The sequence below is a fragment of the Elgaria multicarinata genome, chromosome 3 (genome assembly GCF_023053635.1).
Source record: "Elgaria multicarinata webbii isolate HBS135686 ecotype San Diego chromosome 3, rElgMul1.1.pri, whole genome shotgun sequence".
NCBI classification, from domain to species: Eukaryota; Metazoa; Chordata; class Lepidosauria; order Squamata; family Anguidae; genus Elgaria; species Elgaria multicarinata.
Window position 1 is genome coordinate 80429613 of NC_086173.1, and position 14752 is coordinate 80444364.

A 14752-nucleotide genomic window follows, 5' to 3' on the forward strand; every position below is an offset into this window, starting at 1 on the left:
CTACAGGTGTCACAAGTTACAGCTTAACATATGTTACTTTATAATGATATACATTACTAAGATACCGCATGTGAACTGCTTTGATATCTGTAGTAAATGTCTGCCTATGGACTAAGAATCAATGGATTTAAGTGAACAAAGAACCATAATTCTGTCCTAAACTAAAAATACAGGACTTTTTCAGATGTTAGTTTTTCAGATATTATTATTATTATTATTATTATTATTATTATTATTATTATTATTATTTGTAATTCATAGAGGCTAGTCCTGATTGCTATGAACTGGAAATAAACTGAATGGACAACTGGGATCCTCAACACACTGTTGCAGTGGATGGCTCCTGTTCAGTGTTCCCAACCAGCCATGTCATCTACCAGGAGACTACATTCTATTCCCAGGTTTTCTGTCAGCCCACCCACAAGACATAGTCAGAATTCAGTGGTCACTGAGCATGCTCAGTAGGCTGCCCCCTTCAGTTTATTTCCTAGTGTTCTTTTTTAGTCCAGTAAGCCTTGGGGTTTCCCTAGTATTCTGATACCTCCTCCCTCTTGTTTCTCAGCAGCCTTGTTTTGACTCCATACTGAATCACTTTGTGAGTTGACACAATTGGTAATTCATTCCATTGCTTTGCATTAAATATCTTATAGGCCAGTTCCTTTCAAAGCTCAGATGAGGGGAGTAGTAGGATTTGAAGGAATAGTATACTGCTGAAGTCTATATAAAGAAAATCCATATAAAGAGCACAAAGACAAAACTGATCCATTATTGGAAAGTTTTATTAAGCTCAGAAATGTCCTAACTGGTTACTAGCATTCTCTTAAGACAGAGATCACTAAAATAAGCATTTTATTTTAACAAGGTTCAATGAATGGTTTGTATTAAAAGAATACAGAAGAGTTAATTTTAATAGATTATAACTACCACTGACTGTAATGGATCACAATAAACTAATATCACCATAAGTTGTTTTAGAAAGGATCAGTCAAGCTGCTTTGACAATTATGTGAATAAAGTCCTTTGGGATGGAGGGTGGGGGAAGGAAAACTACTTCAACTCTGTAAAGGAAGACTTAAGAAGGACTTTAACATAATATTAAATAAAGTGACTCAGTACAGAGACCTTGGATGCTCCGGTTTGTTATTTCTTTTGTCTAGACTAGAAAATTTCCCAAACGTGGAAGCTCTCTGTTGTGTTTTACAGAGAGCTGAGTAAAGCAGCAGTGTTTCAGAGACAATGGTACCCTCATGTCTGCTTTTATCACAGGATCACAGAGCTGAAAGAGATGCCAGGCATCATCCAGTCTAATCCTTTGCTTTTTATGTGTTTGTATAATCACTACAACTAGACTGCTGCATCAGGCAATGAGATAGTGACCTCAAAAGACATGTCTATGTTTTACCTGGTTTTGTGTAGTGCAACCTTTCCCAACCTGGTGCTGGATTGCAATTCCCATAATTCCCAGCCAGCATGGGAATGCACTGCAGGAATGCACTTAAATATGATCATGCAAAAATGAGCTGCAAAGTCCTGCAGTAGCATCCCTTATTTCCTGGGGGCAGTCTACAAGCTTCATCACACCAGGGTTATACTGTGCAATCACTGCGAATTCCGTGCAAAGGACTCTGAAGTTTTCCAGTTTATAATCTGCTTTGACTGTGAAGTACTCCCATGCATCCTGCTTTAATTGTGCTTCAAAGCCAAAAAAACCCGACCTATTTTGGTACTACTTTTGGAGCGAATCATTTGTTGTTTTCCAAGTGGCCACTGGGGGTGCAGGAGGAAGATTTGACATGTTTAAAGTACAATTAAACAAATGCTTACATCTGTGTAAGTTTTAAAGATAAAAGCATCAAAATTGGCACAGTAATAGAAATTAAGGAGAGCTTTAAGCACACCAAATTTGAATTGGATTGGGTCATCCATTGATTTTTTAAATGATTTTTTACATTTCCCCCCTTAAACTCTTTTCCTGGTATTCAAAGGATCTTAGGAGTGCTGCCGCCCGGGGTGTGATTTAGCTAGCAACAACAACAACTAAATGCCATAGGGGATAATTCAAGGGAAATAGGTATGTGGGATGAAGCCCTAAATGAGTGGTTTGGTGCGAAGGGGGAGCAGTTTGAGGTCCTTTGTGACACATGATGTGGTCACCAATCCACAGCCGACCAGCCACTTCCCTTTTGAAAAACTGCATTTTCTGAAAGTCCTTTTATTCCATCTTTTTTACTTCAAGTGGCTCTTAGGCGGTTCCCCTGCAGTATACCCCATCCCTCCGCATTAAATCCTGGGCGTGCGTCTGTGACCCAGCAGTGATGTGGTCCAAGCATTGTCCTAACATTGCCCTAGAAAGCACTAGTTACATTGCAAAGCCTTGGTTTATGTTAGGGCAACATCATTAAACCTAGAGCCAGGGCACAGTTGATACTATCCAAGGTCCCCTGCAGGATGCAAAATAGTCCACAGGGATACAATGGATTGCATCCAATTTTATTTTCCTTATGAGTGAGGCTTTTAGTAACTCAGTATAAGTGGGAAATAGCAGATTTAGACCCTATCACAACGGTGTTTAAAAGTGCAGCATTTTACTTTTTGCATAGGAGAAAAGCTGAGGCAGTGGTACTGTTCCATCTCAAGGGCTCTGGCTAAGAAATAAGGCTAACACGGAAATTCAATAAAACTCAATTAAATGAGAATTAGGTGATTTTTATTGATTAGTCCCATCAATAAAAAAACACAATTCAAATAATAAACATTTTTGTGTAATGAAACCTTACAAACTATCTTTAAAAACAGTTTACTTTTGTTTTTAAATAACCCTTTTCTAAGCTTAACATGTACCTCATGTGCAATAACTTTATCTTGGTGAACCTTACAAATACAAAGTAAGAAAAGTTAAGGCTCTGAATCTAAAATCCACAGCACCACTGCTGTAGCAGGAATTACTGCCATTGCAAAAACTTAAAACAGTCACATCCTTTCCCATTCAGATAGGTGCAATGGATGGAATATGAATGTATACAAAGTGGCCTAAAAATGGTGCATTGAAGTGTGGAGAAAAAAGGGAAACCCAATACACAGTTGCCCTGTACTCATTTATCACAATGAGTACCTTTCTGCCATGTGATAAACAAATCTTGTTGGCTCTTTCTCTCATAAATATTTTCAATATTCCAGCTCCTTTTCTGGCTTCATTCTCTGTTTTCCCTAGCAATTGCTGGGCCCTGCTTAAATCAGCCTGACTTCAATGGTCATATGATCTATACTATTGTCTTAGGTGCTAATTTGTGTATTTTGTAAAATGAAAAACATTCCCTCTACCTCTTTCCTGCAAAATACAGGACAGAGTCTTGAGTAAATAATATTTTGTTAATATTTGTGTAGATGATATGACAGCTTCTGCTAGAGTAGGAAAAAGGCCAATAAGTGCAATATATATTTCCAATAAATTGTGCTAGCTCAGTTAAGTAAAGGTGAGGGTTATGATATTTGTAAAAGGTCTTTTACTCCCAACTCTTCTCCAGCCTTCTGTAAAGTACCACCCACGACTTCTCACCAAGCCAGGAATCTAGAAGAACAGAAATCAATGACTGTCTTTGTAAGGGCTGCCTCCAGCTGCTGATGTGTGGAGTACTTAGCTCTGTCCCCTAGAGACTGACACATTTCCTGCACATTCACAATATAAAACTATTCTCTCCAGAGAGTGCAAGAGCCTGCAGCTAAAATGTATGGTCCTAGTTATGAATACTGTTGCCAGCCAAGAAGAGCAGAATAATCCCATGAGTGAAGGAAAGGTAAAGGAAAACACCACAGTGCTTAGCTTATCCATCAGTGTCATCATTTAATGACAAAACTTTTCCTCCACCAGAAACTCACTTGGCTTCTGTGCTAATTGGACAAAAAGAGGCTTCTCTTTCTCTCAGCACAGACTGGAAGTACAGCAACCTTCAAGGGGAGCAACAGAGTGATTTTGTACCTCTACCAGCAGCTCACGGCTTCTGGACCGAGAGGGGAGAAAGACAAGCTTCTTTGCCCCCTGCCTAGCATGGAAATCAAGGGAGCTGCCAGAGCAGGGACAGGGTTGGGCCCCCCCAATCCTCTTACGGTTATAGGAATTGTATGGCTTCCAGAAAAAGCAGCACCCCCACATTTCTTTAACCTTCCTTCCCCAGTAACATCTTGGAATACAACACATTTGATGTGACATCACCATGCTGGGAATTTCCCTACCCTTGAAACTGACAGCCAAGTGGAGCGTAGATGGGGAAATACTCAGCACAGTGACATCATCCCACACATTTTGTGCCAAGGATTATAGGATAGGAGGAGGAGACCCAGGGCTGGTGCTTTTGGTGGCATCTACACAACTTCCAGAATGTCTGCTTTTGTTCTAGAGCCATGACCAGCTCAACGTTTGAGGGGTCATCAGCAAAGTGCCCTCTGGTGGGTCCTCTCCTATATGAAGCCCCTTCAGCAGAGGTCCCCCTCCTAAATGGATGGGTTTACTTTGTGATGTTTGCAGCAGCAGCTCTTTAATCAGCACAAGGTGGCCAGGAGCCACCATTTAAATTTTTTGTAATGCTCCTGATAATAGTGCCACTCTGATGCATTGTGGGAAATTAAAATGGAGGCCCCTAGTACAGAGTGCTGAGATATATTTTTTAAAAAGAGGAACCCAAGCCAGGCATCAGCTGGTGCCATGTGCTGATGTTGTATCTGATAGATTCCAAATATAACTGATTTTATTTGTTTATTAAAAGTACTTTTAAACCACTCTTCGTTCTAAGGTATTCCAAAGCAGTACACAAGAGGCATGAAAAGACGAAAACATACATGTAGTCCAATAAATAAATAAGGCCAATGCACTTTCCTAATTCAATAAAGCCAATCTCCTGCCTCATTTCTTAATCAAGAAAACCCTCCTCTAAAGTCATGAAATCAGGTCTTCTCAATGCAGACACTCAGATGTGTCTAACAACAGAAGTATATTGATGGTTCTTGTGTATTTTGCCATAGAAATTATGTATTACATTGAACTAGATCACATATAACACTAACCCGTGGATTATTTAAGCCATGGGTTGTTGAATTCAGGGTTGTCATGATATTCAAAAGCAGCTATGCTAACAAACCAGAATTTGTTGTTAGATTGTGAACTCTGAATTATTTAAATCATGGCTTGTTGTTACATGTGAACTCAGAGCCTACATGCCTGTGCTAGAGGGCCACAAAGGCATTTGGAATAAAGGAAGGGAGTGGGTGAAGGAGGAGAGAAACAAACAACCCAAATGATTGAGAAAGCAAGCCAAGGTTTGTTTGATCATCTGCCAGACAAACCCTGAGTAAGTCAACAAAGCATGGGTTAACCATGGGTTCATATTATGAACCTGACTTAACATGTGTACCATGTCATTACGTTAGTCCTTTTATTTTTTTAGTGCAATTTCCACAATTACCTGCTCCTTTACAACAAAAAGGCTGGTATAGCAATGATCCTTTTCAATTTTTTATTTTAAATAACAATAAGCATAATAGCTAAATTGATTACTATACCAAGCTATTAAATTTACATAATGTAGGCACAATTATATCTTATGAAATATGAATGTTGTGAACTGGGAACCTGATTCTTTTCCCATTTTATTCCAGATATAAGATTTGGGGCTTTCTGTTTTAAATTGTTTTGCTATTTAAAATGTCAAATTGCTACAGTAGACTTGAGAAATGAAGTGGCTTAGAAAGTTCAAAGTATGCTCCTTGGTATTTGCATATATTTCCACAGTAATTCTAAACACCTATGTCAGGAGAACAATAGTTCAAATTTTGATTGAAAAATATTGATGTCATCATATTAACATTGCAAAACGGCTGTAAATCCCCTGCATTAGGCTAATGGCTTTGTTTTGTTTTGTCCAGCCTGGCAAAGACTGGAAGTTGTTAGGGTGGGCGAGGTTCATTTTGTTTAGCCTCCACCAAGGTCAGACCTTGAATGAATGGAACAACATGAATCATTCTGTCCGCCTGATTTTCTGTCCTGGATTATCAGTATGGCTGATTAATGAAAGTAATTTATATTAGGCACTAATTCAAGACTATTCTATTCTCAGTGGGGGTGGAGGGAAGCACTATTACATGCATAAACTAAGGGTAGTTTAGAAAGCTATCAAAAAACACGGAAACTGAAAACTGAGCCATTCCTGCCCTCAAAGTTAGCAAAAGGGAACTAGATTATATACAGCAAATCAATAAACCATTAATAGCTTTGGCTATTGGGTGGTGTAAAAATGTAATAATTCATCTGTCCATTCATTATTCATTCACCAGGGGGCTGTCTTCACGGCGTAGGGTTGGTGCTGCCTCCCTCTCAAACCCTGTGCTTTTCCTCTCCTGGGGTGGCACTGAGTAATTCTGATGCCAACGAGGGAAAGCGGGGTTTCTGGGCGGCCATTGGTGTCCTGGAGATAGAAGGCAACCAATCGCTGGTGGTCTTCCACCAGGCTCCGCCCTTGAGTTTACCTCAGATTGGCCCCGGGGTGATGCCAGATGCCAGAAGCGGGGTAAATCCCTGACTTCTTCAAACTGCAGCTGTGAAGGTGCGCCTACATCATCTAATTGATGTGGTACAGATCCACAGCTACTGCAGGGCTTTCCAAGTGTGTAGAAAGCCCCCAGGAGCCAACTGCTGTTCAGTGGAGGAAATTACAACCACTAATGCAGCCCTATTGGTCAGAAGCCCCTCTCATGATGCATCAAATGATTAAATTAAACACATACACTGCAGGACAGCACAGGTAGGCCAGTGAGCATGGTGCAGTTCTTCAGCAATAAGACCCACAGGCCGTGTTTGGCATCTTAAATATTTAGTGATAGGTAAACAAACCTTAGGCTTGTGCTCCCCCTACTCTTCTCCTTCAGCATGGACAGGCAGGGCTATCTTAACACATGGGCACGCTGGGCAGTTGTCCGGGCTCCCCACGAGCATAGGGGCCCCATGCTAATCTATGCACAGACCAGAATTTAACACTAATTTTTGTTTTTCAAGTTCAGAGCTCATGTTATATTGTCCAAACGTTTGTATTGATTAATCTTTGCTGTACAGCATTTTTTTTAATGTCAAAACACTGATTTTGTTGGAGGTACCAATAAATATAAGTTTATTTTATCAATAATTTACATTTTATTCCTGTGAGTGGTTGTGTAGGCAGTGCCCAGTGCACTGCTTTGCCCGGGGACCTATAATACTGTTAAGACGGCCCTGTGGACAGGAGGAGGAGATAAGTTTGTAATTGGCCTGGTTTGCACACAATTGGCCTAGTTGTCACAACACAGCAGTGTGCTGGTGCATGCTGCCCAAACGCTCCTGCTGGAAACAGGAGTGGGTAAGCAACCAATGGATGCTCTGTGTCCAAACCCAGACCTCTGGCTTGTCTTTCTCCCAACAAGCCCATGGTTTGTTTTAGGATGCAATGCTAAACAATGCAGGAATGAAGTGTTCCTGGGTTGTTTAGGCACTCCTGTTCACAGCAGCTGCATATGTTGCTGCATGCATTAAAATTGCATAAGAACAAGGTCAATGTGTCTGAAATGGGACAGGCTGTTGTTAGTAATGATGGTTACCCTAAAAACCCAAACTAAATGTTTTACAAGATAAAATCCCACAACTTTATCGGGGCTTCTCCTTCCGGATTCCTTGCGGGATTACGATAATGTGTTTTTTCCCTTTCTTGGAAAGTACTGTATGTTTCATTATAAAGCCACTAGTTGGTGCTGTGATACTGCTGTGATAAACGCCATTTCACTAGTACTATTCCGGCAGGCCTATCCAGTGAAATTTTAGAATGTCTTAAAGATGTTTTAATGTTTTAAAGATGTTTTAATCATGTATGGTATGTTTTTAATCAGTTTTTAATGTGTATTTTATATCATATTTTTATACTGTTTGTTTTATACTTTGAATGGTTTTAGTTTTTGTGAACTAAAACTAGGGAGCTTTGGCTGTTGGGCGGTATAAAAATGCAATAAATAAATAAATAAATAAATAAATAAATAAAAATAATACACCATAGATTTACTACAGTTCATAGCAGGAAGATGGAAAATTCAGAATTTCAATGCCATTTTAAAAAAAAAGCGTTAAAGTTTGCAAAGAGTGGAAGGATGATGTATCTGGGACCCACAAACTTCCATGAGTGACCAATCACAAGACCAATTACCAATTTATGTAGAAATGGCCTTAGACTGCATTCTTATGTGTGTTCTTAGGAGTAAATCTAATTTACTCAGTGGGGCTTACTTCTGAGTAAACCTGTAAAAGATTGCACTTATGGCTGCAGTCCTATACCTGGGAGTAAGTGTCATTGAACTCAATTGGACTTACTTCTGAGTAGACCTTCATGACAGTGTGCTGTAAGGCTGAAATCCAATGCACTCTTATATGGAAGCAAGCCTTACTGAACACAGTGAGACTTATTTCTGAGTGAACAAGAACATGATTCCATGGAAAGATGCTTAAGAGATGATTAAGTACCTAACTGATGCTTCTCTAGATGAGATTAATGCCATCAAGAAGAGACAAAAGTGTGGCAAGGAAAACAAGACAGCGGCTAGCAGAGTTTCTAAAATAAACAAAATGTGTTGATGCCTAGAGACCAGTTTCTTCCCCTCTGGGCATATCTATTATGTGCATGTTTAACAGATGCCTGCATTATTTTACTCACTCTTCATCAGTACTTTGTCACATGTTTGTTGCCTGCTACCACAGTGTCTGTGTTATTAAAATCTCCTCATAAAACAATGAAATTTAAGGTGTTGGGGGGGGGGGGGAAACCTACCCAAATTAGGATGAATATGTAGCTAAATATATTGAATGTTACAAATATAACCATTTTGAGAAGTTGCAAGTTTGCCTGTCTTTGTAATTTTCTTCTAGGATTTTTGCTGCGATTCTCATTTACTGCAGTGAATTCTTTATACTGTATGAATTCTGCAGCCTGTGTGTGGGAAAACACCTTTTAACAGCTGTTTCTCCTTGCAATGTCTGTGACAGGTTTATGAGCCGTTATGTATACCTATCCCAAAGACAAATGGCTACAAAAACGATATAAACAAAGCAAGTTACCCATTTAACTTCAAAGAGTCTCATTCCTTTAAGATACTGAGAGATCCAAAGTTCACAAACTTTTGCTATGAAAAGACAAAGAAGCCCAGTACTCCAACACACCAAATCAGAAGGGACTCAAAGGAATGGTGTAAGTAGGACAGGATCATGTTTGCTCATTAGTTTATATATACAAAGTTTGGTATTTTTTTATGTCAAAATACTGGAAAATATTGTTTAACTACTGCATAGAGGAGTAAAAGAGAGAAACTTTCAAAATATTTCTTTTCAACAGCATTTTAAACAGTAGTGATTATCTAATTCACCCATCAACCAGCCTAAAGGAGACATGGGTAACAGTTTATTGTAGGATTTCTTTATCTTTGAAGTAAAGATTAAATGTTCACAGCATCTGTGGGACAGTACTTGGTTGTATGAAGAAAATAACTTTAGGCATTTACAGTGCAATCCTATGCATATTAACTCAAAAGTAAGCCCCATCAAGTTCAATGGGATTTACTCCCAGGTAAGTGTGTATGGAATTGCAGCCACAGAATAGCTTAGCTTTAGCTTTTTAAAAGACCATTTTCTTGCTGAAGATGGAGGATTCAGAGTATTTATTATTATTATTATTATTATTATTATTAAAGACTAAAATATTTGTTTTAAAATTTTGTATATTAATTTTTAATGTTTAATGTTTTAATCATTTGTAAACGGCCCAAAGAGCTTTGGCTATGGGGCTGTATAGAAATGTAATAAATAATAATAATAGTAATCATATTAATAATAATAATATCATAATCTCAGAAGAAGTTGCTTCAAAAGACTTATTTGAAAGGCAAAATGCAACACTACTCTTTAATTACTAACAATTGTTGGGTTAAAATCATAGCAAGGTTAGCTTTGTATTAACAAGCCTGTAGCCGTCAACGTGCCAAATTCTGCCCTGCTTCCTATCCCTGAAACTCAGTTGAACAAAAACAAGATTTCTAAAGTGTTGCTACAGGCAGAATCTAGTCCCACACTGGAAGGTTGCTGCCCAGGTTGTCACATTTCACTTTCGCTATGTTTCCAGGTGAATAAGAAATAGTAAATCAATTGTTTTCTTATCAGTTGATAATACTGTACTTTTTCTTTTCTCATGCTAAGAAAAAAAGGAGACTTCTTAATATATTTTTAAAACTTATTGCTAACATTAAAAAAACCCTTTGTTTTGCATTGCAAAGCACTCATTGATCCCCCCCCTTTATACCATGGAAAACCCTGTCAAAATAAAAATCAGGCTGATAGGGCTGGCAAAAGATGGTACTACTAAGCAGGAGGCCACCACAGCCCATGAAAAGTTGTCAGGATCTGTCCAGGATCCTCTTATCATTTTTGGGAGGGCTCCAAGAGAAATCTAGAAAGCTGCCCAATAATGTTGGCCATCTTCCTAAATTCCTAAGGGAATTGTTCTTCCATGCACCTAAGAAGTTGGGTAGGCTTTGAGTTCAAGAGGGTTTGCAAATCCTGATAATCCACTGATTGGCAGGATGGGTCATCCCGTTTCAAAGTGCTGAGAGCTGGAGCTGCATAGCCTAGGGTGACCATATGAAAAGGAGGACAGGGCTCCTGTATCTTTAACAGTTGCATAGACAAGGGAATTTCAGCAGATGTCATTTGTACATATGGAGAACCTGGTGAAATTCTGTCTTTATCACAACAGTTAAAGGTGCAGGAGCTATACTAGAGTGACCAGATTTAAAAGAGGACAGGGCACCTGCAGCTTTAACTGGTGTGATGAAGAGGAAATTTCACCAGGTTCCCCATATATGCAAATGACACCTGCTGAAATTTCCTTTTCAATACAACTGTTAAAGATACAGGAGCCCTGTCCTCCTTTTCATATGGTCACCCTACATAACCTCATCTTCAGAACTTTGTTCCTCTTATCCTGTGCAATGTTGGCATCAGCTGTTGCTGGTCTTATCACATGGGCTTCTGCTTTCTAGCACTGTGCAGTCATCTTTGTGATAAGGCAGCATTACTTTGTTTTGTTTTGAGGGTTCCCTTCATGCTTTATTATTTTCTTCTTACTGGTTCCTGGCTGAGAGCTATCATCAACGTCCTCCTAACTGAAATGTCCAATGTTCAAAATTCTCATTTGTATTCTGTTCTTCCCTCATGTCAGAACTTAATCTGCTTCAAGACAGAATGCTTAGGAATTCACACATGGTTATTTCAATAAAATGAAGCCATATCTTGGGCACCTCTAATTACTATGCTTCTGTGACATCACAGCAGTTCAACTCAAGGTGAAAAGGTCTATCAACAGCTAGTACCTATGTTCAAATGCAGTATTCCTCTAGAGTGCCAGATCTTAGAACAACTAATAGAAGATGTCTATCATCTTCATATCAGCTAGTGTGTGAGAACTGGGCTTATGAATGTTAAGTAGTGAGTGAAAAGGGAAAACGAAACCCACATATTTACATGAGATTCATGTAAATATGTGGGTTTCATTTTCCCTTTTCACTCAGTACTCAACATTTGTACATATCAAATTTGAAATGCTGATAATATTTGCAGCATTTTGATTTTACATTTACATCCAGATCCTAAGTATGTTTACCCAGAAATAAGTCTAACTTTGTTCAATGGGATTTACTTTCCAAGTAAGCGTGTATAGGATTCCAGTCAAGGTATGATTTAAGGGGTGGAGGGAAATCACAGATGTTCTGTAGTATCTAAATATGTGCTCTCTCTGTTACAGGAAACTGCATCTTTTGAAGTAAGCATTTCAAAAATTTCCAGAGGCAAGGACATATTGCCAGCTGCCAGGCTTCTCCTGGAAGCAGCTGGCTCAGTTCTTTCACTCACTATGGTCCTATGAAACACAAATGTACCTATATCCACATCTGAGGAATTGGAGATATACCAGCTGTATGTCACTCACAGGACATTTTTCATGATTTACAAAAGAAAAGAGAAATGCCATTTTCACTGCAAAGAAAATTCAACGATCTCATACCTAGCAACACAATCTTTATGTTATCATATATGCAGGAATGCTTCAGGGCAGGAGTTCCAAAATATCCTGAAGGTATGTATAAATGTGATAGCTGAAGAGTACTTGTGGCAATGACACTAAAGTGAGACCCTGTGCCAGGCAAATGGAACATAGCAGGAACAAGTCTGTGCTATTTAATACCAGGAATGCAGCCATAGATATTTTCATGGTGACAAAAAAAAAATTGTCACCATGAAATTTATATTTTCAAAATTATAAATTTTATATTTTCAAAAATCAGATATTTTTTTTCCTTTTCATGCTTTCAGCCATCCTGGGAGCAGCACCAAGTCCAACCTGTAACCATCACATGACCTATCAGAACCTAATTTGGCTGCCTGCATACCTCTCCTCCCCCACTTCATCTTGAGATTGTGCAGACCACATGACTACCCCCCATTTCCCTCCCTTTCTTTTTGTAACATCTTGACTGGTGGTGATGGTGGTGATGGTGATGAAGAAGATGATGATTCTGATGAAGAAATCTGGAGGTCTCCAAAGCTTACACATTTTTGTGACCTTTTGGCTGGCCTAATAAAAGTATTACACTACTATGGGCGTGGGTAGTGTTTTTAATGGCTAACATGGTTACTTTTGCTTACATGTTGCTATCCCTCCCTCTTTTTACAAAAACAGATTTTTTGCTAGCAGCTAGGATTGCTGTGAAATAGGTTTCTGTTGGTACTGAAAACTGTGGTTTCAGAGTTGTTTAGTGTGTCAGGTCTTAGACCCATCTCTGCCTTGTACTTGGTCTTTTGGATGGGATTCTTGTCCTGTCGTGCCTTCCATGACAGCCTTTTTGTGCTGGTATCAGGACAGTTTCTCCAATTGCCAAATGTGCCTGTTGTCCAAGGAAGCTGTCTCCCCTTGGCCTGATAAGTATGTGTAGGACTGCAAGTTTAGACTATCAAGCCAACCCTAAACATGTTTACTTAGCATGTTTACAAATACTTCCAAGTAAACATACATAGGATCAGCCTGTTAGAGCTTACAGTTGTCCCTCGTATAATTCCATTAAGTTCAGGAGAGTCATTCCTTAGAAGAATGTGGTCCATGAATCACCTTACTCCCACAATTGTCCAAAATGTTGAAGGCAAAGAAGGAGAAGAATGTAAGAGCACAGATACCCTCGATGCTCTAAAGGATGGAGGGTCTCTGCTCTGCACTGGTGTTCCTTATAAACGCATTCACTGGTGGGCAAGCTCAAAATCCACCCAGACCACATTTGCCTCCCTTGAACAGATTTCACAGGGCCCGGCACACTAGTTAAAAAGAAACAAGTGCGCTGTTAAACTATAACCCCATCTTTCCTAGTCACTCTACAGCTCAGCTCTTCTGTTTTTAAAAGATCCTCGTTTCCAGGCTTGGTTCCAAAAAAATAAGTAGCTACCCAGCTTAGCTCATGCCGATCCCAGCTAACAGCACGCCCAGCGCACTCCTTCTCCCGTCATTGTGGCATCCAGAGAGCGAGCCAGAGCCTCCTGAAGTTTGAAACCCACTGGAAACCAAAGCAACTGGACAAATAAGGATCCTGCACAGTCCTGCTACCTTTTAGGATGGCAGTTCGCGCTACTTGTCTTGCTGCTGCATCTGCTCTGAAAGTTTGCAGCAGCAGCAGCAGCAGCAGATAGGCGAACTTGACGCGCGCGCAACAAGTGCCTCTGCGGGCAACGCAGCTCAAGGGAGCCGGTGGCGTCCCCGGAATGTCGCCTCACAGTCTTTGTTCCTCGGTTTGGCAACCCGCCGCGAGCCAGAGGACGGCGGTGCTTCCCAGGTTGCCTCAGACTGATGCAATCCTGATGGCGTTTGAACGTGTGAGGGGAAACAAACATCATTGTCTATCGCCCCGGTAGCTTGCGAGCGCTCTCCGTTGAGAGCCTATTAACAGAGAAGGGCACAAAAGGGTTGCGCGTTTCCTTGGCCCCCAACAACAACAACAACGAGCAACAACAACGAGCAACTGAATGAGTGACCAATGCGGGACCTGGCAGAAATGCCAGTTCCCGCCTCCGTCGCCTGAGGCGCTTCTCAAGCCTCCATCCATCTCTCCCTAGCAAAAAGGGACGCGGTTTCTCTTCAGACTTACCCTGGAAATGGTCAGCGGGGTGCTGAAATCTTTGCCTCCGACCAGCCGGAAGCCCCACGGCGAAGGGCCATTCAAAGCCACTGTCTGGGGCATGGCGGGGCACTTCAGTCCAGCAAGAGAGAAAGAAAGAGAGCGAGCGAGCGAGCGAGCGCCGGCAACCAGGCTGAAGCCGAAGGAGAGAAGCGGCGCCTGCTCCGCCCGCTTCTCTCAGGCTCTGCCGCTTTCTAATCCACTTAAAGCGCCTGCTAATCTCCGGTCCGGCCTGACGTCTCTCTGTTTCTCCACACTGGGGAGAGGAGGAGAGGGGGCAGAGCAGGGGAGAGGCGGGTCCTTTCGCGCTCAGGGCCGGCGGGCGGGCGTCCAACTTCTTCCTGACCCTTCTGTTCAACAAGCCTTTGTGGAAGGATATTTATTTCTGAGGCTTCCTATATACGCCACCAATTTCTTTTCCACAGAAAAGTTACGCGTGCCCTCCCCTGTTGAGTGCTCCTGCTGTTTCTCTCTTCGGGGGCTGGTC

The 14752-nt window shown here is 40.7% G+C and overlaps 1 protein-coding gene across 1 annotated transcript in view; it reads right to left on the reverse strand.

Annotated features, from left to right (window-relative positions):
• Window positions 1-14536, reverse strand: part of PDLIM4 (PDZ and LIM domain 4) — a 78830-nt gene extending 64294 nt beyond the window's left edge. Inside the window, exon 1 of the mRNA XM_063120707.1 lies at window positions 14236-14536. Within this exon, the coding sequence (XP_062976777.1) occupies window positions 14236-14328 (93 nt within the window). The 5' untranslated portion in view covers window positions 14329-14536. The remainder of the gene's footprint in view (window positions 1-14235) is intronic.
• Window positions 14537-14752: the final 216 nt, after the last annotated feature.